Raw genomic sequence first — 26,140 nt, forward strand, 5'->3', positions numbered from 1 at the left:
GAACAGCATTGCCCAAATGCCTTATCTTCTGAAAATTACTACACTAAGTATTCAGATATACTTATATTGGCAGGAGTGGCCAATAACTCACCTCTGGCTAGTGATAGTGCAGTTCTGATAACAGTGCTTCGAGTCCAACTATGTTGCTTCATTGAAGTTCAGCTTTTGTATCTGTATTTGAAATAATCTTATCTGTAACATACTGATAAGACTTACAGGACTTGGTTTTGCCTTCATGTCTTCTCCAGCAGATAGAAACAAATAGAATTTTAAAGTAGTGATTTAATAATACTGAATTAATTAGATCATTTAATCATCCTATGTCCTTAACTCCTTTAATGCTGAAATATGAACTGACTGTTGGTGGCTGCTTAGAAGTACTTTTTTTTGTGTGCCTCTAACATCATAACTTTTCTAACCCTAGAAAATGCATTAATTAGTCTGACCTGAAAACAAAGTAAGGAGAATTTGTACTTCCTAGTTTTTTTGGCCTTATAGCGCTTTATTCTAAATTCCTACAGTTGGATATTGAAACTTGAAGTTATCAGAATTATATTAATGTAATTTTGCTGCTTCCTGGGGTGGATATCTTTTACATCTGTAACCTAAGACTCGTGGGAATAGATTTTGGCCACTTAATATCTAAGCTTGAAGCACAGATAGGCTGGTTTTTGTCCACTCTTACGTGGGGTCATTAGTTCCACTAATTCTATAATTCTTTAGAGCTACTGGAACTTGGCAAACATTCCTATATAAATGGTACAGTTCCATGTGTAAGGATATTGCTGGACTTTGTCTCAAGTCTGTATGTTTGGTATTAGGTGGAATATAAATTCATGTTTGAAAACTTCTAGTCAAATACTGTGTTGGATGAACCAGAAGCTTCATGTGTGACTGTCATAACCCTCGGCCTGGAAAGAAATAGCAGGTGAAAATGTCCCAAATCCAATTTCAATACCTAAGAATGAATCAGTAGTGCAGAACTTGTGGCAACGTTGATTAAAATTGTTTACTATACTAAATATATTTTGTTGACGTCTATTTTCATTCATAATTGACTATATAGGTTGACCTCTCATTGAAGTGGAGCAGTAAAATAGTGCAGCTGCCCTCAGGAGATCTGAATTAATAATATTCGCATTTTGCCGAGTTGCTTTGTTTAGCCATGGGGGCATTAGTAGATAGAGGAGATAAGAGAGTTGATGTTCTCTCAAGAGACTAATGTGTAAGGTGCTAGTATTAAATGTTAAATATTTAGCCTAAGTAAAACAGGACTAAAACTTTACCTAGAGCTTCCTGGCGTAACCTGAGTATTTCAGGGCTGCTGTGTATGCTCTAGATGCATGACAGTTCATAGAAGACAAACGATTTTAATCTTGCTGATCAGCTCGGTGAGTTGCTCTACGATGTTATCTTTATTTTCAGCTATTGCAGTTTTAGCCTGTTGGAGATAGCAGATAAGGAAAAGGCAGGATCACTGTTTTAAACCCCGGGAAATGTGTCAAGGGGAAAGGTTTACAGAGCTCTTTACACCTATTGTCACTGTAGCTGAGGAAGCAGTGCAAGAAAGTCTTGTGTAGGTTGTAAGCAGAGATAATTTTCTTGTTCTGAATGACTCTTTGCAGAAGGCACTATCTCCATTTTGTCTGTAGCAAGGAAATTGCCTGAAGCATAGCACATGTGTGTCTCACTCTTTGGACATGTTTACATCACTTGGCTTAAAATCACATCTCAAAACTTATGAGTAATGTATTGTCTGTCTGTTGCATTTGGAATTAAAACTGCAGACAAGTTTGTGGAGGATAAATATAGAGTGCTTGTGATCAATCCTTGGCTAGGTACTCATCTTTTCCAAGGTGTGAGCATAGTTACATAAACTGTTACAAACTCCAAGTAAATAGGAAATCATTATTTGATTTTATTTATGTTTATGGAAGTTCCCTTTTGGGTTTTTTTTTTTGTCTGATATGTTTCTTATCTAACTGTTTGTGTTTGGACTGTGGTTTCATGTCTGGAGACTAAAGCTTTGGATTTCAGGCATAAGCTAAATGTGACTGGTTAATGTCAAATAGATTACAGAATGAAGCTGCTTTAAGCTTTTCTAACTTGGTGGAATAATTCTTCATACCTAAGTCAAAAGCAGCTTGTTTAATTAAATATTTCTGATAGAAGGGCTAACAAAAAAATTCATGGCACTATTTACTTTTGTTGCTTTGGGGTTTGCTTTGTTGTTGTTTCGTGGGTTTTGTTGGGGTTGTTTTGTTTCATTTTATTTTTAAAGTTTTGTAGACAATGTGGTTAAACTTTTTGAGCTTAATTTTTGGCAGGGCAGGAGTCCTCCAGCAGTGCAATGCTCCAAGCAGACACACATGCTGTTGTTAGAGAGCAGTAGTTCAAAGGTTGCTATTGGTGGTGGTGGTGACTCAAATTCCAGTTTTGATCACCCCATAAACAATACTGAAAAAATAATTTGTTGGGTTCATATTTGCAAATGCCACAATCCCAATTCCCAGTCTGGGATTTCTTTTTTTTTTTCCTCTTTTTAATTGAATGCAGTTATGAATTCCATGTCCCATGGGCCATGACCCACCTTTTGGGAATCTCGTAAGATTGTAAACATCATTCTCCTTCAATGACAGTTGTGCCTGTGTAAGAGAGGAGCCTATAATTAAACCCTCTGATTTGAGATCTTAAATACATTCCTGGAGACCCTGGTGGCTGAACTGCCATGTATAAATACTTTTTTGGTCTTTGCTTCTTTGTGCTCCTCCAATAACCTTTAATTATATTCAGATAATTATATTCAGAATTGACAAATTCATAGTGTTTCACTTCTTTTGCCTATTGTCTTATTTTACAGTAGCTGCCAAATTACTCTAATACAATGCTTGTGCTATCTTTTCTTTTGATACTGTTTGGATTGTTCCAGTTTTCCATGTTTAGTGAGGGAAAAGCCATGAAATTTGTAGTTAGAAAACAAAGCAGACTGAATTAATAGCACAGAAAGCAGATTGAAATAGCACTGAGTAAAAAAGATGAATGGTGTTCTGTAATTTCTCACTAAAACCATATAAAATGCATATTGTCACCCCCTCTAATTAATTTTAAATGACTTTATAACATGGTTAGAGTATGGAATGCTTAAAAAAGGTGTCAGAAATGTCTCAAGTATGTCATGGGGAGACACATTTTTTTCCACTCACAGTGGAAGGAATTTTTTTAGACAGAAAGAAGACCTAGTACTTGCAGAATATGTTTGAAGGATGTCAAGCTATAAAAATTGGCTAAGTAATATTCAATAAAAGCTAGAGGGAACCTCAGACCTCTCTGTAGTGGTATTTGTACTTCAACAAAAAATTAAGGCTTTACTGTAAATGTTAATTTTCCATTGGTGTTTCAGATTTTCTGTTGAATGTGTTCTACATTCCTGATACAAAACAACTGAAGTACATGCAGCAGCAGATTTACCTAAAGCAAAAAAACTTTACAATAAATAAGTAATTTAAGATTCTTTATGTGTTTAATGCACCTATTTAAACTACCATGTTTGGTTGTAGGAGGACATAGTGTTTCTTGGAGTTCTAAATGTATGCAAAGGGAAGTTACAAAATTGAAGTTACTGATTTTCCTTGGGGTTTTTTTTTACGTCCTTTGGGTTAAGACTGGATTTCAGTATTCTGTGGGATTGCATGTGTGTATATAGAGAGGTTAATGTAAAGCAGCTGAGCATGAATGGTGATTTGGAAGCTAAGACTAAGTATTTCCCCTTTAGTTGCCATGTTTATGTTTTTGAGCCATTTTCTATTTAGTTAATTACCTATTGCCTAGAGCAAGAAATTGCTGAAGCATAGATTCATGCTTGAATCAAGTTCCACACAACATCTAGCTTTAAGAACATTCTGATGACCTGAAGTTATATGATATGGTTTTAAAATTTTACTGATTTTTCTATGGAGAAGAATATGAAGAAGTGAAACAGTAGGATCATACTGCAACAGCCAAGGCAGTTAATTCATTAGCATTTAAAATTTGTTCTCTCTCCTTACTGTGGAGGTCTAAGTGACTATTACCTTAAAGCATCAGTCTTAAAAATCAGCCTGTTGATTGTTTCAGTACATCTGAAACTGAAGAATGCCACGATGAGTAAAGGAACTTTATTATTTTCACAAAGAATTTTTATGAAGTTGCATTATTGCAGTTATTCAAAATGAATGGGTGAAGAACGTGAAGCCTTTTTGGAAGAACCTGTACCCTAGAACTGAAGTTGTGCCTAGACTAGAATTGGTTTACTTGGTGTAGCAGCAATGGTGAATCCTCACCCTTTAATCCATTTAGCTTGATAATGAGTTGGGAGAAGACTGTCCCTTTACTTTCATCATATCTCTTTGAATAGCATTTTAGATCTGAGACTTTGTTGTTCAAGTAGAACTTTAAGGAACTGGTTTTGTCTCTAGAAATGTTTAGTCATAGCCATGATTCAGAAACTGTTCTGAGGGAAGTTACTGTACCTTTGTTAATGATACCATAATCACTTGACAAGCCTTTTTGTACTGGATTTTATTCTGTCTTTATCGTGTAGGTAATGGTCCTCCTGAAACAGATTTATGCTGTAAAACCAAAGCTTTTCTCTAACACTTATCTAGAGTTCACATTAGAGAAGATGTCTTTTCACTCTTACTTCTAAGAAGTATTTTACCAGGAGAAGAATTAATACTTTTGTAATCAAATGGCAGTAAAACCTTAATGGAGAGATGTTAATTGAGTGCTTCAGCAAACATCAGAATGTTGAGGTAAACCCTCATCTCCTTCCCAGCCATTGTCTCAGTCACGATTTATTCAATTCATATTCTGCCTTTTTTTATTTTGTAAAGTTCAGTCATGTTCCTGCCCCACCTTCAGCCTTTCCTGTTTGAATTGAAGAGGCCCAACCTTTTTAGTCTGCTTTTTATAAGACAACTGCTTGACCCTTTAATAATTTTAATTATCCTTCTCATTATGTTACTTGCTCAGCTTCTGTGGATGCCACGAATCTTTCAGTTCACCTTTCAGGCAAACTGTTCTGTTTTTCATTGCTGGATAGTCACGGATCAGAACTACAGGTTTGTGCAGCTCCATTACGCTGTGAACTGTCACTGTGACTGGGAAATATGGTCAGAAGAGTTGGAACAGGAATTATTCCCAGAACAAACTCAAATCATCCCAGTAATGTGGAGAAATGGGGAGTCTCAGAATAAAGCCAAGCTTTATTATTCTTTCACCCTATCCAACTAGTTTTTGCTAATAGTGGAAATGCACTAACCAAGCTTATATGTAACCTGTCTGCTCTTTCTCTTCTCTCTGGGGTGGGAGGTCTGAAAGCTTAAAATTTTTTTGAACTACTGGCAGGGATAGCTGAAAATGTCTCCTTTGCTTTTGGCTGTAGCAAGAATTTTAAGCTGTCTCTTGGTAGCCAATTTAGATGTTCTGGTCAGCTTAATAAGCCAGTAAGTTGTTTGTAACTTGTGTGTTACCCTTAAACAAAAACAAACAACCCACATGCTGTCCCTAGCACTTAAAAGTGAAATATAAACATGAGCTAGTGTACAGACTTGTTACCCCTCCTATTCCTGATGTTGCTTCAATGTTTACTGATGCTGTTGTAAATTTATAGCCTTTAGTGGCCCAGCAAGGGACCTCACCTTTGGGCCAGTGCAATATGAAGAAGATTCTTTTGAATCTCTGGAAAGCACTAAAATGGAACTGTGAAACTCAGTGAAACAGTCAGCAACACATCTCCAAGTGGTGCATTTTAATAGCCGTAGTTAAGTACAGCAGTGACTCTGGAATGATGTTGTCAGGTCTTTATCATGAGTGTTTTCCACAACAGTTTCCGACCATGCAAGTCAATGCAGCCAGAGTTCTGGCAGTGTTCTCGTTCCCTCCTCCTTCCTTGTGACAGGCCTGCTGCTTGCCAGCCCCGTGTTGATCTGGTTCAAGGAACTAAGCCATGCAAAAGCTGATTGTACTTGTAATCTTCTTGGCTACCCAGACCAGCTCACGAGAGAGCCAGACGAGTGACACTGGTAACGTAAGGGGAAATGGACAGGACAGTGTTCAGCCTTGGCTTAAATAGCTATAAAAGGGAAGCATCAGGGTGGCGTAATGATATTCTGAAATTACTCAGGTGTCAGATGAGTGCTTTTTTTTTTTTACAGCTCGTGTTGTATGAACCGTTTGTTGTTAGCAACTACTGATAAAAAGGCAGTTTTGCTAAATGCTGTGGTATCGTTACTAGCCAGTACTTCTGTCCCTTTGCATCACTGACATACTGTGCTAGGAGAATTTTATTATGTAGGCATGTTTTTAACTGGAAATTTACTGATAGCTTATATTCCCAGTTCTCTTTCAGGTGGTGATTCTCTTTTCTACTTTAGGTGTGCTACGTAACTGCTAGAAAAGAATGAAATTTTTGTAAGACTTATTATTTGGCACTAAATCTACCTGTATGGGGAAAGTACAGAAACTGAATTAAATTTCAGAGTGAGTAGAGTGTTTTGAAGCAAGAAATGGCTTAGATAATTTTCCATAAGGAATGGAATTCTGCATTCCCTCTCGCTGTACAAATGCACAGCAAAAGATAGTGCTCTGCTTCAAAATCCTTCAGCCTAATAATAAGATTAAAAAGTAAACACGAGAGAGGGGGAGGAGTAGAAAAAAAGAGATGAATTAGTTTTCTCTTGACGAGACCTCCCCCTGAGACCTGTGCAACATCTATTCTTGGGGACATGAGCAAAATAAAGCTTTCATAATTCCATTGAAAGTAACATTGCTACACTTTTAGGAGGCAGGAACAGGTACTTCCTCCTGAACATCTTGTGTGTTTAACTGTTTAATGTTGTCATGACGCTCAGCACTTCTGTCAGAGGAAGAACAATGTTCCAGAGTTTCAGGAAAACCTTTCAGGGATGCAAGTTCGCAAGTTTATTAGTTGCAAACCTCTGAGTGAAGCAAGTGTTTTTTCTTGGCATATTTTGTGCATCAAGCTCTGCAAAGACATGAAGTATTTTATCTTGATTTATTTGGATTTGTTTGAAATAATTTTATCAAGTAACAGTTATTTCCATGGCCATTTGTGTTCATAAGTAGCATACTAGGTAAATTCTGAAAGAATTGCATTAATCAGTAAAATGTCAAACACCAAATGCAAAAAAATATTAGAATTTGAAGAAGATCAAGCAAGATTAAGCAGCAGCATGCTGCTTAATTAAAATTTCTTTTGAGATCTGCTGATCAATAATAGGGTTTGCATCATGCAGTTTCTCAGAGTAGTCAGTTTTCATAATCAGTTACTTGTTTAAATTCAACAATTGAAAAAAACCCTCAACAAACCAAACAGTTAATCTGAAAGGCAACATCAGAAGTGTTCCACTACTGTGCTGAATATGAATGAAGTTTACTTACAGAACCCAAGATGCTATTTTTGTGGTACTTGAATAGCCAATTGTCAAGGAATACCAAGTGTTTATTCAGATGGTTTTTTTGCCTCTCTTGCGATGTCATATTTGCAGCACAGCCATCACCAGGTCATTGTAAGCTGTGTGAGGCAACCTCTTTGACTTGCATGCCAGAGACTGCACTTTGCATGAGGTGGTACATAGCTTTAGGGTCATTGCTTGAGACACATGAAAACTATTGGCAAGTCACAGACTATACAAACATTAAGTTGCAGCCATCACCATGGTAAATTTGGTAATTAATAAAGTTACTTGTAGGACTGACTCTAAAATAACTTGTTTACATTAAGGAGAGCTGAATGATACTGACTTAACTATATTGATGTCTTTGTTGTTCCTGTCTTTGCAGTTGATTTCTGTTAGATTGTTTTTAAGATATGTACATAAGAAAGCAATAACTTCCCTCTAGAACTCTAAATCTCCTATTCTTTTGCAAATGTATTAATACCATAAAGAGAATATGAATTAATTTCTGTAACAATTAAAAACGAGGGATGATGATGTGCAGCTTTTTAAATTAAAAATGTCTAAAGCTACTTTACTTCCTCAGAAATAGAGGAAGTTTCATCTTAACAGACCCGAGCATGCATGGAGCAACAGACTATATGCTTTGCTGGTTGTGCAAGAGCTGTTGCCAGTTGTAATGTGGTATGGATGTAGTCACATTTCCCTTCCCTCTGTTAAAGTTGTATTTTTTTGTAAAACACTGAATCTTAAACTGCCTATATAGATTGTATTTTTCCCTTTAAATATATGAAGTATACGGTATTTATTCTTCATTTTAGCGGGACAGAGAATGAAATGAGGTGATAATGCTTCATCTTGTTTAATTTCATCTTTCCCCTCTGGCTATTTAGCTGTTCTTATTGTGAGATTTGAATATGGTTCACATTGCAGTATCAAATTATACAGAACCTTTTCCAAAATTGCCAATATTTTTGAGCTAGTAAGATGTTTGCGTTTTAAATGACAGTTAAGTTAGATCTGCTATAGTCCATCATCTTCTCCAATAAATACATGTAATAAATTGTCTTAGTGCAGGTCTTTAAATGCCATCCTTCTGCTGTAGAGAATGTAGAGCTTTTAATCATATTCTTTACTTTTCTGACAGCGAGTTTTTTTAACTTAATGACTATGCCACATTGCATTTCTATGACTATGTAGTTTCCCTAGTAACATGTCAGAAGGTCTTTGTTGAAGGGTTCTTAAAGTCCAAAGAAGTTGTCATTTCTCTTTATTTATTATTTTGTTGACTTGTTCACATCCAGTTAGGAAGGACAAAATTTTCTATGCTCAAGTCAGATGCACGAGGTTTTGGTTGTTTTGTTAGATGTGAATAGCTGTGCTGGATCAGCAAACAGCTGTAGCCATCTTGCATCTGATCTGGCTAAAGGCTCTGGACAGAGCAGATCCCAGTTTTGTTTTGTAACTCTGAGGAACAGGCTCAGGAGGAGCTGTGGGTTGACCTAGCAGGAAAAAAAAAAAGAGAAAAAGAGTATTCTATATTGATACTTGTACATCTGTGAACACACACTAGTCTGGGAAGTGTGAGTAAACAAAATGACTTTGTGCTACATGGAGCCCAAAGACTCAGCGGTGTGTCTGTTTGCAGAGTTAGCTCTTACAGCTCCAAATGTCTCCCTGGGAAAAGAGGTTAGCAGGAGTGGCACTGGCTCTGAGCTGGAGTGGACTAAAGCTAGCTACAGATATTAAATGCCTAGAAGTAAGATTATAACAGAGTCCTCACAGGTAAAGGAATCAGGGTTTCTTTGGTCCTGTGTTCAAACAAATTGTAAAATTATCAAAACCAAGTAATAAAATTCTCGACTCATCCTGGCAGCATGATAATGTTCTGAAAAAACAAGCTTGTACACAGCTGCTACTCTGACTTGTTTGTCTTAAAAGTAGTTCTAGTGAAGAGCTAGAGCTAACAATTATTGTTTGATTCAGAATTATTTCTTGATTACATTGTTTCTTGGAAGCATTATGAATTGATGTCATTTGGAATAAAGGTGTTTATTGCAGGAATAAAGAATGAATTTTAAGCTGTAGACACTAAAATAAATTAGTAAGCTCTCAGCATTATGTTGTTTTTTTTCCTAATGACACACAACCAAATAAGGAACTGTAGGATATTTGTATTCCAAGATGAAGCTACACTGGGCTACTGTCTTTGCTGGGAAGCTTTGAGTTAGTTTGGGGTTGACATTGTCTGGTGCTGGAGAAAATGGAGAAAACCTCTGCCACTAACTGTTAATGTCTTCTGCAGATGAAAGATACTGGCAAAGCAGCTTAGCACCGCAGGGATAAATCTCAATTTGTCACACCTCCCCCTTCCCAAGTTCAGGAGTTGAGTGTAATGCAGAATTGTGGGTTTTAATTCTGCTTTCACAAATAGTATGAATACAGATATATATATACAGTTATTACAACTGAATTTAGGAAAAAATACCAGTCCTTTGCCCTTCCACCTCTGACACCACCTAATGCTTTAGCTACCAATGTTTTCCCAGCATTGTCAGCTGTTTCTCCCTGTTGCTTGCTTGAAAGCCATCACACAACAAGAGAAGGAAAAACAAGAATGTGTTGTTATAAAACAGCCAAGCATATTTTGAGATTTTTCTTGCCAGTGTTTAGCAATTTTTTCTTACTTTTTTATTCTGTTTTTTTAAACATTTTTGATTAAATAAGAATTATGCTGATGTCTGGTATCATCTCCTCTGTAAAGTTTCCTCTAAAGGACTGTTTGCCAGTTCAGTCCTGGTACTTTTCAAATACGCATATAAATGTTCCTTCCTTCTGATTTCAGTGGCTCAATGCATGAAGCAGGATGGGAACTCTGCTTAGCTAGGGTACAAAATACCACAGAATTAATGAGAATGATTAAAGGGAATCATGAGGTTAAACATGCAAATTATATTCCATACCACTCCCCAAAATAACTTGTGGAATCCTCAGAAACCCACTGTGGAGGAAGCAGAAGAACCACAATAAGTACAAAGTACAAGGATAATGTTAAAAGAGTGAAGTTGTCATGGAAACAGCTCCGAAACTAGCATATCCACAAAGGCAGCACCAGACCACAGTATCATAAAGATGTGCTTCAGCAGGCTGGGTTGAACCCTGCCCTCCACTTTGTCAGGAACAGCATTTGCTTGTAGGAAATAGAGACTTTTATCTGCACTTCTATTTCAGTTGGGTTTTTTTTTCCCCTGGCATTAAACAGGGAAACTGAATTTCATTAACTACTTTTTAAGCAGAAGAAACTGTATAGTAGGTAGCTATGATGCATTGTGCAGGCAGGGGGAATTTTTGGCTGATCAGCTGTAGTTCAAGGCTCTATCATCATCTTTGGGAGATACTGCCCTTTCATTATCTATCATTTTTGCAACAGCTCAACAAGTTTTAGCAGGTGTAACTGAAGTTAGCTGGATTTTAATCCCTTGGACCAAACATATCTATAATTAAACGAAGAATTGAAATTCTTTGGTTTTAGATTTTTCATTGCTGCTACATTTTCAAAATTGTGCGGTGAAGACTGGTACAAAATCAGGTAGTTTCTTTGAAATGACTGGCTGATCTTAATTTCCAGAAATCTGTGGAGGTTGCCATCTCCTTCTTTGGTTGCACTTGTGATTTATTGTTAAAATTGTGGTTTAATATTGCAGAAGTAGCTATTTGTTCTTGGGTTCAAACTGGTATTTTTAATTGCGTTTCTCAGTATTTGATGTTAGTCAATGCTTCCTTTGATTAATTAAGGTCGATTTTTTTTTCTTAAATTCACTGATAAAGAACATTTCCGAGTTTATCAAGTTTGAAAACTTGATACTGGTCAGTCATGCAAAGTTTTTTAGTTTCAAAATGCAGAGGACAATGTAAAATATGGTCTAGTAAATTTACACAAACCCAAGTTTAGTGTAATTGTTCCAGTAGGGCACACTACATCTTAGATATTTATTTGATCAGACTGTTAAAATATAAAATTATAGCCATTTTCTTTCCTTGATTCATATGCTTAAGAAAGGCTGAGATCACTGCTTTGCAGTAGCTCAGAGAAACAGCTCTTGCCTTTGTGTTGTACAAGGACAGTTTTTCAATACTGATTACTCAGGCACCATCATAAAGCTAATCTGGAGCTAGATCTGACAATCCCAAGTTAACGCAAAAGTGGAGCTTTTCATGTGACAAAAACATCTTCTGCTGAATAGCGATGTGAGTGTATTTCACTTTTTGACAACTTTGATGATCTATGATTATGACTACAGTTGTGTTGAGAAGAATGAGTCAGAGGGGAAATGCTTCCTAATTGATTTGTTTTGCTGCTGCAAAACACGCAGTGGGTTTATATAACATCTCACAAGAGATCAGGCATCAGGAAGAAAGGTGATGAACAATTTTATATCTCGTGTCTCAGCTTTGTTTCTAGTTGGCTGAACAACAGGCAAAGGACATACTTAACTTTTTCTTCAGTTGTAAATAGTGTTTAATTTTTTAAAGCTGCATTGCAGAAGAGCTGCACAGTTGGGAAGTAAACATTTGTGGGCCATAGGAAACTGAAACAGCTCCTCACAGCCAGAGCTGAAACTTCATATTGGTCATCTGAAGATGAAAGGCTATGAGTTATCTCTGAGCTGTAATCCTATTACTCTGGAGCGGCGGCTCTGCTCTCCCTGCTGTCCAAGGCTGGGAATATGCAACTTCTTGGCCACATGCCCAGATAGTAAACCTGCCTCTTAATATTCTGCTATCAGTCTCTTCACAAAGCTTCTGTCGCTAGACCTTATATTTAGTTATATGTTACTGCACAAAAATCCAGGATTGTTAGGGAGGAGTCACTGATTTCACATACTTGCAGGTCCTGGTTTGTGTAGAATGGTTGTTCTTCATTCTCGGACTGAAACGTTTTCAGATTTGTACAACATTTTTGTGCACTGGATGTGCATTGCCATTTTAGTCTGAGGTGTTTAGGTTCAGAGTGAAACTAATTTGGAAATTCTGATTTTTAAGGTCATTTATTTTATGCAAACCTGTAGTCCATCCTTATAAAAGTACTTTAACTCAGAATTAAGTGGGTTTTTCCCGTGCATTGTCTGCTAATGAGACTATGCCATCCATTGCAAGAACCATGCTGTTACATACAGTTTGCTATTCCCTTGTGCGTTTTCTCTTTTCAAGTGAAATGTTTGCGGCAGTAACCTTCAATACATAATCCAAATAGAAACTTTGATGAAAGGATTGCAATATTTATTTGTTGCATGTAATAGCTAATAACATCCATGTAATTTTGCATTAGTCAGATCTTGAGGGAATGACTTAGCCCAATTTGGTTCTCAACCATTACATATGCATCTCTTGAAAAGATCAAGTTTTGTTAATGACTCTTCCTCCCTCTTTGTTCCTTGTCTCTACATAACCATTGCAAATGCCAGTTTGGATTTCTTAGCACAGGGCTGAAGCTCAAGTCACCTATCATAGAAGCAGAGTCAAATATATTTAAGCAGAGCATTTGGCATAACTTGAATTGGTAGTTGAGAGCTAAAATACAGGAAGAAACTGCTTGGCCGGAGCTTCTCAGAGGTTCTGCCCTTTCAAATTATGTTCTGTAATGTGAATGGCTAATTGACTTTAAATGTTGGTGTAGCCAAATGAGTGTGTGCAAGCCAGACTGTATCTACACGATCGTTTCTGTTCCTGCTCTGACCTTTGGAGAATGTTATGTGGCAGAAGAATGACTTCAGCCAAAGTTTAGAAAACACAAACATGCCCACACAAAGCTGTAAATGCTTTTTATTCTTCTTAATCCAAAGAGGGTTGTTTTTTCCCTCCATGCAGTACTGTGATGCTTAAATCTTATGCATGAACAGTAAAATCCTTCCCTACAGAGTTGAAAAGAGCGAATGTCTTACGTACTTCGTGCAGCAAGTCACATAGATGGGTATTTATTATAGAGTGCATAGTGGGGTGGAGATGAATAATGTCTTATTCAAGAAGAATTTTTAAATATATAATTATTTTTTCAGGTGTGTCTTGATGTATAGTGAAAATGTTTTATCAGTCCTCAGAAATACCCAGTGGAAATATGCTAATTCTAAAGCTTTTTTTCTTTTAAGAGCTGGAAAAAAAAGTCTGGATTTAGACCTACAGAAGTTTACTATCTCAAGTCAGAATACAGGCAAACATTTGTTTATAATTGCTATGGTTCTTATAATCATACTGTCTCTATAATAGTTTCTGCTTTTTAATGAGGTGTTTTAATAGAGCTACCACAAGAGAAATTTATTCAGAGCAGATTTCTAGTTACTTCAAGCAAAAGAATCTGGAAAAAATCAAAATACAAAGTCAGTAGAAAACAAGCAATATATGCTGTAAATGCAGCAAACTCCCTAGTGTGTAATCATGCACGTTAACTTACAGTGCCTCTCTCACTCAAAGGTGAAACTCAATCTGGAAACAGCAACATATGTTATTGTTACCTAATGTAGGTAGTTTTATTTACCAAAATATTATTACCATTATGTAGTTTGCGAGGAAATTTGTGTAAAAATGGATTTCAGATCTATTGTTCTTATGTATCCTTCCTTAAGGTGCAGTGGGGAGTGTGTTAACGTGTGTTTCAAAAAAGCACATTTAGAGTTGACATCTGAATTCTTTAGAAAAGTGCTTTTAAAAACATTTTTCTGCACATGCAAAGCTCCCAAGTCTAATTCTGTTGTGGTCAGACATCTGTTTCACCTTTTGTGTTTAATTTACAGTGTAGCTCTAGCATAGGAAAGTTGGTCTTTCATTCTTGCTGTGGAGCATGAAACCAAAACAAGTGCTGTTTGTGTTGCTAAGCAGACCTTGTCATTTTTATTATTAGAATGTGTGTTGGAAAAGCTCTCAGTAGTTTATTTTCAAATAATGTTACACAGATTCCTTATCTTTGTTGTTAAATGTGGGAGGGCAAATATTGAGGTTGGGAAGATTGGTTGTTTTTTGTTTGGGAAAGAATATTGAGATAAAAAGAAATGTTACAGAAAACCTTTACCCTCAACATGAGATGAATCAGCTAGGACTGCTTCTAAGTGTGTTTTGCTGTTACTGCTGTTCTACTGAATGTTGTTACAAATGTTTACCTTTAAATGTTTTATTCTCTTTTGCCACATTGAGGGAATTATTTGTAACTGTGAAAGTAATAATATTTAGACCTTGGAAATCATTAAGAATTCTCACTTACTGGCTGATAGCAGCTTTTGTCTGATACTAGTATGAAGAGATTAGGCTACAAAACTCATGTTTTGGGATTCTTGCTGTGTCCTATCCTGGGTTCATCCCAAGTAGTTTTGGGGCCAGGATACCCCTGCACCAGCAGACAGACAGGATGAACAACCCTGTGATGCTTCACAGCAGGAGTCAGAATTGCCCCTGCAGGTCCTTGTCTTTTGCTGTTTTGGAGAGAGGCTCTGTCCCTATTTGCCATGTAATTTTATTTGAATGTGAGAAACTCAGAGGAGTAAACATAAGGTCTTTTCATCATGGTCTTTGCATATGGTGAACTAGACTTCAGTCATACACTTCTTTATTTAGAGGCAAAAGGTAACTACTGGAAATGCCTTGTCAAAGTAGTATTTTTATGATGGCTTCTTGTTTAAAGTTTCCTGCAACTTGGAATTTAGTATTCCTTCAAACATAACTTGCAAGAGAATTATTAGAAAGCATCCTATAATTTTGTGTGTATATGTACACACACATATATATATAGGCTGTGTGTTTTGTATTTGGTTTATCCTCCATATATTAAAAAAATAACTCTTGCCTAGTTTTGTTGAGTTAGTTTCTCAGCAGTATTCTGTAAATAGGTATTTTACAGCTACTGGTTTCTGAACTGTTTCGCTATTTAAATAAGTTACTCTAATTGTCATTTCCTATGTTTGGAAACAGCCAAAGAATATTTAACTGCATAGCAGAAATGCCTGTTTCTCCTTGGGTACCCAAGGTGTTGTTCTCCCTTTGTTTGTTTCACTTGTTCTGTAGTTCACCATATCACTACAGCAACTGTAGCTCCCTAGTCTTAGGGTGAGAAGTAAAAAAAGTAAGGTCTGGCAGCATTTTCAGTGTGGCCGCCTTCACCTCCAGAGTGGGAGTCCTCACAGCCTTCTGAAGCAAAGAGTTATGCCCAGACAAACTAAGGATGGGTTGGCAGCTCTTTAGCATGGGAACTTGCATACAGCCCCTGGCTGAAGAGGAGCATAACCTGCTGGTTCCTGCTAGAGGATCTCTTTTTTCTGTGTGGCTTTGCGAACAGCTGTGCTGCCACGACGTGGGGAGTGTCAGAAGGGCAAGAATGTGCAGGCAGAAACGAGAGGGTGGAGGCTGCTTCATTCTCCCTGCGGAGTGTTAATAGATGGTGTTCGGAGGAGCTGCACAAAACTTAATCTTAGTACGACCCTAAGGCTATTGACTGTGTGATGGTTTAAAGAATGTGACAAGAAGTATTTTTATATTCTTGAATTCTTGACCTTGAGAAAACCCTTGCTAAATCCTTTTCCTGCTATATTTTATCTGCTTCCTAATATTTAGGTGTTCTACTTTTTTAGAGAAGGAAGCTAAAGGCAGGAAAATAGTACAGAACTGTCAAGGGAGTGGGTTGGTTTATTTGTGGATTTTTTTTGCTGGTGCTAGTTGTCTGGTGAAATTCATGCATATATGTTTGCTGTGACTTCTGTTTTACAGGCTCAGAATAAAGAAACAAAAGTTTTGGCTGCTGCAAAGGTGATAGATACTAAATCAGAGGAAGAACTCGAAGATTACATGGTGGAGATTGATATTTTAGCATCTTGTGATCATCCTAATATTGTTAAGCTCCTAGATGCTTTCTACTACGAAAACAATCTGTGGGTAGGTATTTTTCAGTCTCTAAATGCTTTTACTTATTTCAGAAGGTTACTGAAATCATACTTTTTTTCTTTCTTAAAAGATCATTTGCCAATCTCAGTTATCTTGAGTTGTCACTATTGGGATAATTATTCAGTTTCAAAACTAATTTGTAAATTGTGAGTATGACTTAGGAAATTGTCATGGTAAAATTGTGCTATGCTGAGTCGTTTGCTCAGGAGTTTGAATCTAAAATGTGGAAATTAGCAGTTCATTTTGGTGTATTGAGAGAGTTCTTAGTTGGTGCTTATCTGTAACAGCAGGACTCAGATTTTAATTACATTAGCACAATTTAGAGTGAGATTCAGAATCCACACCTGAAAAATAAATAGTGTGCTCAAAAGGCCCAGCCGTGAAGTATGTATTTAAGATAGGAGTGAATTTATTGACACTTCCAGGAAGGACAGTTTAGCAGTGCTTGAACCCTAATTAATTTACTAAAAACCTTGACGTTTGTGCCTTGAGGTGCACAGAGCTCATGTGTGACCCCACGTCACCCTCTGCTGTATCCTGTGTGTTTGCTTGAACAGTTTTAGCTATGACAACACAATTTTTTCTCTTAGGTGACCCAATGCAGTATTTATAAGTGCTTTTGGAATTGTACAAGGAATGCATGTTTGTTTGGGGTTTTTTATTTAAAGAGTTTGCACTTTAAAAAGATACTTAAAACAAGTGAAAGAAAATTTCCTTAAAGCCTTACAAATAAGCTTTATCCTTTCAGCACGAAAATGATGGAAGTGCAATACCATGTTTCCTGATGTACATTTATTTTGCTAAGCTTAAGACCTTAATCTTAATGCAGAGTAAAATGTTATTGTATGGAACAGTGGAAGAGTGCAAAGATTTCTATGCATAAAGGTCAGCGTGAAAGTATGCACAGAGGCAGAATATGAAACTGAGTGGATAGGCTTTCCTGGCAGAATAAAGTTAGAAGAGGAATAAATAGATTGAAAATAAAATTGAAGCTGCATAGTTACAGTGAAATGCAGGAGCATGAAAGCAGCAGGAAAGGCTTAATGATGTGGTAAGTAAACAGAATTTAGTGGAGGGGAAAAAAGAGAAGAATGATAGTTAGACGTGAAATACACTTTTGTTTTCCATTTTAGAAACATGATTTCTCTAGCAAAGAGACCTTTGTGAGATCAAACAGCAAATCTTAGAGAAATAAATTCTTTATTTATCATTTCCCACACATTAATTTACATGGCATGTAGAGGCATGTAAATGGAATAATGCTTAAAGGATTTACAAAGAGTTACATTATAGAATACATTTGTTGATGCCATTGTTGTGGGAATTAATTGTAGTAATTTCAAGTAATAGTGACATAATTGATCTATATATAAATGTTATGGTATAAGGTATAATGTGAGGTTTGCTCTTTCATGGGCAGTTATACTGTGACTGTAAAAGTACTCTAAAGAAAAAAAATTATTCCCCAGTATACTGACCGTTGAGATTCTGACAAGAAAAACTCGTTAGCTGTCAGATTTAGGATTAGAATTGAATGTTTAAAGTTCACATGAAAGATAAAAACATATAAGGAGGACTTGGGGTATCAATCTTGGATGATCTTTCCTCTTTCTTGCTCTCCTCATTCTGTCTGCCCACTTTCTCCTTTGTGTATATTCTTTCTCTCCTTCATGTCAGCATAGTTGGTGCTCCAAAATAGTTGCAGTTTATTTTTGTTTCAAATGGAAACTCAGAACTGGAGATGGACTTGTTCTAGTGTTATTATATTCTGGAATAAAAGCCTTGATGTATTGTAGGCATGAATGAAAGTAAAGGAAAATTAATGTCAACATCTGGATTTAGTAATTTTCTGTAGTTTGTAAGAGTATTTTCCCTTATTTTCATCTCATGTGAAACAATATAGGAGATAGCATTTGCTACTGGAAAATCATTTAACTCTTGGACTTTACAGTCAGGGAGATTATAGTATAGAAGTAGGGCTTAATAATCGAGAAATGAGTTTGCAGGGATTATGTAAATCACATTAGAAGGAATAGGTTGAAGCAGACTGTTCCATTAGGCTTTATAAGTTTTATTATGTTATTTTGTATTTGGATTAAAAGGTTTGTCTGAGGATCTCCAAGCATTTTTCAAGTAATTTGCTTGAGCAGCACAGCCCCACTTTTAGCTGGGTAACAGTACGAATACTTTGCAGAGGTTAGGAAGTAATTTGTTGAGGCCGCATAGTCCGAAACTCTGATCTCCCAATAATGCTCCCTTAATCATTGGTTCAGTTCAGTAGAACCATTTAATTTCTAATTTGTGTATTTTTTCTGTTTATATGCAGATCCTGATTGAGTTTTGTGCAGGAGGAGCAGTAGATGCAGTAATGTTGGGTAAGTAAGTTGTTTCAAATAATGATCTTAGCACCTTGAAATGAAATATATATATATACTGTGAAACCTGTTTCACATGGATATTGCTTTGAAATGCAAATGTTTATGTAATTGTGCTGTATGTGCTGAATGTTGGGGTTTAAATGTTAGTGTTTACACCTATATCTATGGACATTGCAACTGCTTAAGTTATATTAATTTTCTCTCGTTTTTATAGTGTTTATTTACTTTTCTAACCACATTTTTGTCTCAATACTTTGTGAATGTGAAGAGTTCTCATATGCTTATGGAGCTCTTTGTTGTTGTAACATAACCCGTGTGGGCCCTGTTCAGTATTTCATTCTTCCCCTGCCACCTTCTAAATTACCTTGTGATCATTTTTTATATTGTATCTACCTTAAAGTTAGCTTTTTCTGTGCTTGTTCCTCAAATTAGGTGAATGCCAATACCAGTAAATAAAGGATCTGGTCTTGAGCATCTCTGTGTGCCACACAAAAGAACCAATCTGTAAACTACATAGGTATACATTATTCATAATGAGGAGGGGTTTGGGTTTAAGGCTTGAAATTTTTACAGAAAGGAGCAAGTATTTTAAGATAGTTTCTGACATATGATGTTCAGAATTTGTCAGATTAATTAATATTCACATATACTACTGTATTGATCGCTACGAACACATAGCGTAAAATGCAAAAATGTTGTGTTTATTTCTGTCTCTTTCTCTCATAGAGCTTGAAAGGCCATTAACAGAGCCACAGATCAAAGTGGTGTGCAGGCAGACACTGGAAGCACTGAACTACTTGCATGAAAATAAGATCATCCACAGAGATCTAAAAGCTGGCAATATTCTTTTCACATTAGATGGAGACATTAAACTGGGTAAGCATGTTGCATATGAAAGTCTTTCCCAGAACTCACCGTGGTCTTTTAATTGTGTTTTCCTTAGGCTGTAGTTTGTCAGAGTTCAGTATTCACCTACTGAAATTCCAAGGAGAGGTTTTTTGGAAGCAGTGGTTTGCCACCATCAAGGAAAAAAAAGAGATTGAACATACATCCTAACCATACCTGACACATCTTTCACACTTCAAAATCAGCAGGGACAGGAGGCATATTAGTATCTGCACAGAGTTGCCTACAGTCAGACACAGGTGCTACTGTTTCTTAGTGTAATGTTCTTAATTATACTTACCTTTACTGTGGTAACATCAGCACTTCCCATTGAAGCTGTTACCTTGGAAAATTAGCATTCTTCACCATCACCAAAAACCAGTACCGAGTGCTGTTGACTCTTCCTTTATTGAGAGAGAAGTAACCATCTTAATTACTCAGTTTTTCTGTGTTTCTTTCAGTTGTTGCACTGAAATCAAGGCAGAAAAGTCTGGAAGAAAATTGATACAAACTTGCTATTGTTGATTCTTGTTTATTTGATCTGAATTTAAGCAGTCATCCACATTTTCACTCTGATGTGTTAGGGAATCTGTGAGGATTCCTCCATGCAGAACTGACAGAGGACTCTGGTGGTGAATAGCATCCCTTCATTCAGCCAGGAAAGGACAGGAATTATCTGGATCCACTTTGTTCAGGGCTGCATTGGGGCAAATATGTATAAGCTGTCAGCCTTTACAGTGGCTCTGCCAATGGCATAGATCCATGACATAGCAGCTCGTGTTCAGGTTTCAAAGCCTTCTCTTTAATGCTGTGTGTGATGAGTTTTGTTTCTTTGGATGCACATTACTCAGAGGGTGAAAGTAAGGAGAGTCAGAACATCACCACAGCCAACTGTGGCTCTAAATTCCCAGCATTGCTACAGACATTGCTTTTCAATGTAAGCAAGATACCTCCAAATTCAGAAATGTATCTGCCGCCTGACTCGCACTGATCATGGAGGCTCAGCAAGGTACAGTGTATCATCTCTGTTAAGAAGTTGAGAATTTTTAAGAACCTGCTTTGCTACATTGAGCAGTTCATTCTGTCTGTGCTTTTTGCATGGATCCTCTTGCACAAGATTATTGCTTGTACATGTTAACATTGCATTTTGCTTTCTTTTGATGTGGAAAGTGTATGTAACTTTACTGGTTTGGCTTTTTTTTCAAAGCCCAAACATTTAGTGATGTACTCGGGGTCATAGGCCTTATTTTTGAATGTATTAGAACCACTGTCTTAGTATTTTAGTACAGCTATAAAATAAATCACAGATCATAGCAGGAGTCTCATGATCAGAGAGAGTCATTTGTTTCTGTTCGCTTCCTCGTATGACCTGACTTTTCCTCATGCAGACTTGGAACTATTTTAAGATTTTGCCAAGCTTAGCTGATGCACAGCATCTCGCAGGATGTCAAGATACTACTTCACAGTTCAGACCACAGGGAGATTTCTTCCACACACCCATTTAGTGATGCATTCAGGTTTACTAATTAGGATTTCTACAAAAAGATTTGCTTTAGTTTTGTAAAGTGTAAAACATCCTTTGAAGGAGCATTTTACTCCCTTTGTACTATTTGTATTTTGAGTCTATTACACACAGAAATGGGTAATTCCTTGTTTTACAGGTATGTGAATGGCAAATAAATTTCCTTCTTTGCATTTTTATTTGTATAAGGATTGAGTTTTATTATTTTAGTATCTGTAGTCCCTCAATATTTCAGGTTTTGCATTAGAACCAGTAAGTCTTGGTACTTTTTTTTTTCCCCCACAGAGCAAAATTAGGCTTCTCAAGAGTTGAGCCCATCAAGTAATTTTGTACAGATTAAACGTGGCAGCATATGGCTATTTTGTTCCTTTGATCTAATCTCTAGATCTTCATTAACAAAATTACATCTCTAGTAAGCATATAACACTTATTTAAATGTCATCTTTTTATTTAAAAAAAAGTGAGAAATGCAGTGCTTTATAGCTCAGTAATTGCAGAGATATAGCTGGGTTTTGGTTGGGTATTACATCTAAGGTGCATATGGAAGCTTTCATATATTTAATACAAAGAGAAAAGTCAAGTGGAAAGAAGCCTGTAAAATAAAGGGAAAATGTAACTTCGTGAGAATTTGCATCCTGAAATTAAAAATTGAATGAGTTGTTGAATTAATGAGAGACTTAATGCCATATCTGAGGAAGAGACACTTTACAGGCTAAATCTAACTAAAGTAATTTAACCCACTTATTTCTGCAGTAAATACATATATTGCTGTTGTCCCACACAGCTCAACAGTACCATGTTGTTGGTTTTTTAGAAATGGAGAATAAGTTTTATTCAACATCTTTTACTAGAAATGCTATAAAACCTTGGCACTCAGTTATCAAAACACAAATATTTTTATCTCACTTTGAAGTTTTAATACTGCAGAACATTTACTGTGGATCATATAACGCTTTAATAGACAATTGTAAAATTAAAGAACAAAATATATTTTCCACCATCCCATTAAGAGTATTTTGCTGTTCGCTTTCAGCGGATTTTGGAGTATCGGCTAAAAACACAAGAACAATACAAAGAAGAGACTCTTTTATTGGTACACCATATTGGTAAGTGCACTGTTTTGCTGAATTTTGAGTATGAACTAATATCTTACTATTGCCTTTAATTTTCATATTGCAAGCTTGATAAATATTGTGTACATATATATTAAGTGAGAGCAGAATGTGCTTCTTAAGATGCTCCAGTGAATGTGTGTGTTCAGAACTGTGCTGAGAACAGATCAGAAAGCATTTTCTAACCTGGAACGTCTTTATTCTCTTTGCAGGATGGCTCCAGAAGTAGTAATGTGTGAGACCTCTAAAGACAGGCCCTATGATTACAAGGCTGATATTTGGTCTCTTGGCATTACTTTGATCGAAATGGCTCAGATAGAGCCACCTCACCATGAGCTAAACCCAATGCGAGTCCTTCTGAAAATCGCCAAGTCTGATCCGCCTACGTTAGCACAGCCTTCAAAATGGTGAGTGCTTTATTGACAGCTTTGCCCCCCTAATCTGCAGGGTTTGAGCATGAGGTGTGCCAGGTTTGCTCAACGTCTTCATGAGCACAGCCCTGCTGGGCCTTATGGTCTAGCTTTATGCATTGTCAGGGACATGTCCTGTATATGTTTGTACACATGTTTGTATCTGCTTGTACAGTTGGAACTGTGCTATTTTTCTGTTAGGTCTATATTGAGGATCTTACACAGAAGTCCTTTGCGGATTTTGTGTTAAAATGTATGCAAAGTATTTTTTTTTCCAAATGCAGTAACAGATCTGAAGAAAAAAATTGATTGGGTGAAAGTGTTTCTATACTAAGAAAATATTTCTAAAAGCCATTGTCTATTTTGTCAGTTGCATGAGTCCGTTAGTGATATAGCAGATTTGGTGTGTTAAAAATCCAGAGCAAAATGTAAACTCTTCCATTAATGGACAAACCTTTTAAAGGTTTTATTTGTGCCACATTGGTCTTGGCATTCTGTGCTCTCTTTGTGTTTTCCTAAATCAATAGAAAGTCCTGGAGTTGCAGTGTAGATTCATATGAAAGCTAAAGAATATTTCAGCATACACTAGTCTGATGTTAAGACAGAAGAAGAACCACTACGTGTTTGCTTTCTGTGCAGGTCCTCAGATTTTAAAGATTTTCTGAAGAAATGTTTGGAAAAGAATGTAGATGCACGGTGGAGTGCAACTCAACTTCTGCAGGTAGGAAGAGTTCAGAACTATTGTTGAAAGGCATATTTGGTGTTTATTTAAAAGCAGAGCAGTGTTACAGTAACTATTTAAATAGTTTCAAATGTTCATACACAATCTTTTTAAAATTAATGCATGGTAAAATTTGGTTACATTATACCAAGTGCAGATAAAATTATTTGTTTAACATATTTTGATGTAATACAGCTAATTACTTTGTACAAGTAGTGGTGCTTTGATACTTAGAGTGGATGAAGGAGATATTTACGTACGTAGTCGATTGCTGACAGGTGTTGTAAAAGCTTTAGGCTCAGCCCTCCTGTAATGCTGTAACACACAGGAATAGCTGTGACCAGGTACATTTGATTCTGTTTAACGTCAGAACACATTTGCTTTATCCACAATCCATCTGGCATATGTTGAATAGATTTAAGCAGCAGGGCCATCAGAGAAAGAAGATTCAGGCAGTAGGAGAACAACAGGTAGTTGTTTGCTCTTAAAGAAAAAGGTAGAATTCTAGTTCATGTTAGCAAAAATTGTTCAGAGGACAAAGAACATTTTTTTTCTAGAAAGAATATTTCTAGGTAAAGCTTATCGGGAAAGAATTTAACTGTGGAACCGAAATGAAACTTGTTTCCAGGAAAAATAACCTTTTTAAAAATGTTTCTACTTCTATTCTTTGGATTGTGAAAAAGGTCAGTATAAACGGATTACTAGTATTTTTAGCAAGTTCGTTAGACTATTTACACCGTATGCTTGAATACAAATGTTTGGATTGTAAGACTTAAGGCATAAAAAATACACAAGGACAGTTATGATTAATGTTAATTGTGAATCTTCAGATTTGAGAGGACCAAAGTAATATTTCTCTGAAGTTAAATTTCTTTCAAGTTATGGTTTTCCCACTGTGTACAATGAAGTCAGCACTTAATATTATGCTTTTTTTTTTTTATTTTCACAAGCATCCATTTGTTACTGTTACTTCCAATAAACCAATAAGAGAATTGATTGCAGAAGCTAAGGCTGAAGTTACAGAAGAAGTGGAAGATGGTAAAGATGAGGATGAAGAAGAAGAAACAGACAATTCTCTGGTCAGTTTAAAATTTACTTTTTTAAAATATGCAGTCCCCAGTTTTGCACAGAGAATTCAGTTTCTGATGTATTAGCCAACACTTGCATCAAGTCTTCTAAGAATAACAGCATAAACATACTCTAACCTTATTACAAAATAAGTGTCAGCAATTTCAAAATTAATATGTTCTTAGACTTCTTAAGAACTAACAATAACTAATAAAAACTAATATCTTCCCTTTTTTTGCATGCTTGCATATGTAATAAAATGGGATGCTGATTTTTATGTGAATGGTTTTAAGACAAAATGGCTAGATGAACAAGTAAATGTATTTGTATTCTAAAAAGGAGATTAAGAGAGAGATTTGACTATTATGTTGTAAACTGAGATTGTGAATTTACAGGATGTCAGTCAAAGAAGGAAAAAATGCAAACCCCCATATTTCACAAAGATAAGATTACATTTATGGATGTATTTCTAAAGATGCTTTAAGAATCTTAGAATGCAAATTCAGTTCCTCAGAGGACAGATCCCTGATGTTCAGTGATGAGGTAGCAGGTTGCAGGGTGTACAGACACTGTGCTCTCTGACCTCACTGGCTCAAGCACTGTGAGCATGGACAGTGGCCAGAACCACCAGTTACCAGCAGTGAAGGAGCCAAATGCATGTGCAGAAGCTTATGCCTCCATTTCCTCCTCAGCTGTCACCACGCTACTCACGTCCCTGGCCTTCATAGCCCTTTCCCAGTCCACCCCAGCAAATCTCCAATCGTGTATTCCCACCAGCTTCCTCCAGGACTTTATCTCCTGAGGATCATCCACCACCTCCTTCCGCTGATGAGCTGCTTAAGCCATCAATCCTCGGAGGGTTGAGGTGATGTCCACCCTGTGACTCAATTATCTCACAAGCAGCATTTTAGGAAACTGGGGTAGATGCCTTCACATTATTTACTTGTAGTTTTAAAAATTGCTTGGAGATGAACACTTAGCTTCTAGAACAGTTGCATGAAGAAGTCTTTTAATTCCTTTTGTCAAAAGTGCATTTTTCTTATGCTTGGGAAATCCTTAAGGGAGGAAGTTAGTGATCAAACCCATGCTTGCTGCAACAGCTAACCTAAGATGTTTCCAATGGCAAATCAGAGGCCTGATCTGCAAATTACAGGGTGCTAACAGTAAATACAGAAAGAGAGATACCACGATCACTTTGAAGAGTGAAAGGGCAATTATGGTTAAAATGATACTTTATTAGTATATTCTCTTGCATGTCTGTATGTAATCTGATAACATTCATTCATACTCCAGCAGCAGCAATTTCTACAGTGAGGTAACTGTTTCTGTTGTCACTTAATCAACCCTGCTGGAGGTTTTCACCATTTTAATGGAGCTTTACAGAGATTAAAAGAAAACAAATCAGAATAATTTCGGGCATGTTTAACAAAGAGCACAAAGTGAAGCAAAAGAAGGTCTTGATTTTTCATTTTGTCAGTACTGTACTAACTAAAGCTACACAGCTTCTTTCTAGCCAGACTAGCACAAAGACATGTCTTTCAAATTCAACTGTAGCTGGGACTGTGGAGGAACTGAATTACAAAAAAAAAAAAAAAAGTGAAAAGAAAAAGACTCTTCGAGACTGTGTTAAGCATGAGGCAAAGGGCTGATGGCCATGATCTCTTT

General features: G+C 36.5%; 1 protein-coding gene across 1 annotated transcript in view; it reads left to right on the forward strand.

Moving 5' to 3' along the window:
• Positions 1-16,205: 16,205 nt before the first annotated feature.
• The window catches only part of SLK (STE20-like kinase), a gene marked incomplete at its 5' end in the record, with an annotated part of 24,420 nt that continues 14,485 nt past the window's right edge, over positions 16,206-26,140 (forward strand). Inside the window, 7 exons of the mRNA XM_009070383.1 lie at positions 16,206-16,370; positions 18,706-18,754; positions 19,484-19,633; positions 22,198-22,270; positions 22,489-22,683; positions 23,326-23,407; positions 24,358-24,486. Coding sequence (XP_009068631.1) covers positions 16,206-16,370; positions 18,706-18,754; positions 19,484-19,633; positions 22,198-22,270; positions 22,489-22,683; positions 23,326-23,407; positions 24,358-24,486 — 843 coding nt within the window. The remainder of the gene's footprint in view (positions 16,371-18,705; positions 18,755-19,483; positions 19,634-22,197; positions 22,271-22,488; positions 22,684-23,325; positions 23,408-24,357; positions 24,487-26,140) is intronic.

The sequence above is a fragment of the Acanthisitta chloris genome, unplaced genomic scaffold, assembly GCF_000695815.1.
Source record: "Acanthisitta chloris isolate BGI_N310 unplaced genomic scaffold, ASM69581v1 scaffold1552, whole genome shotgun sequence".
Taxonomy (NCBI): Eukaryota; Metazoa; Chordata; class Aves; order Passeriformes; family Acanthisittidae; genus Acanthisitta; species Acanthisitta chloris.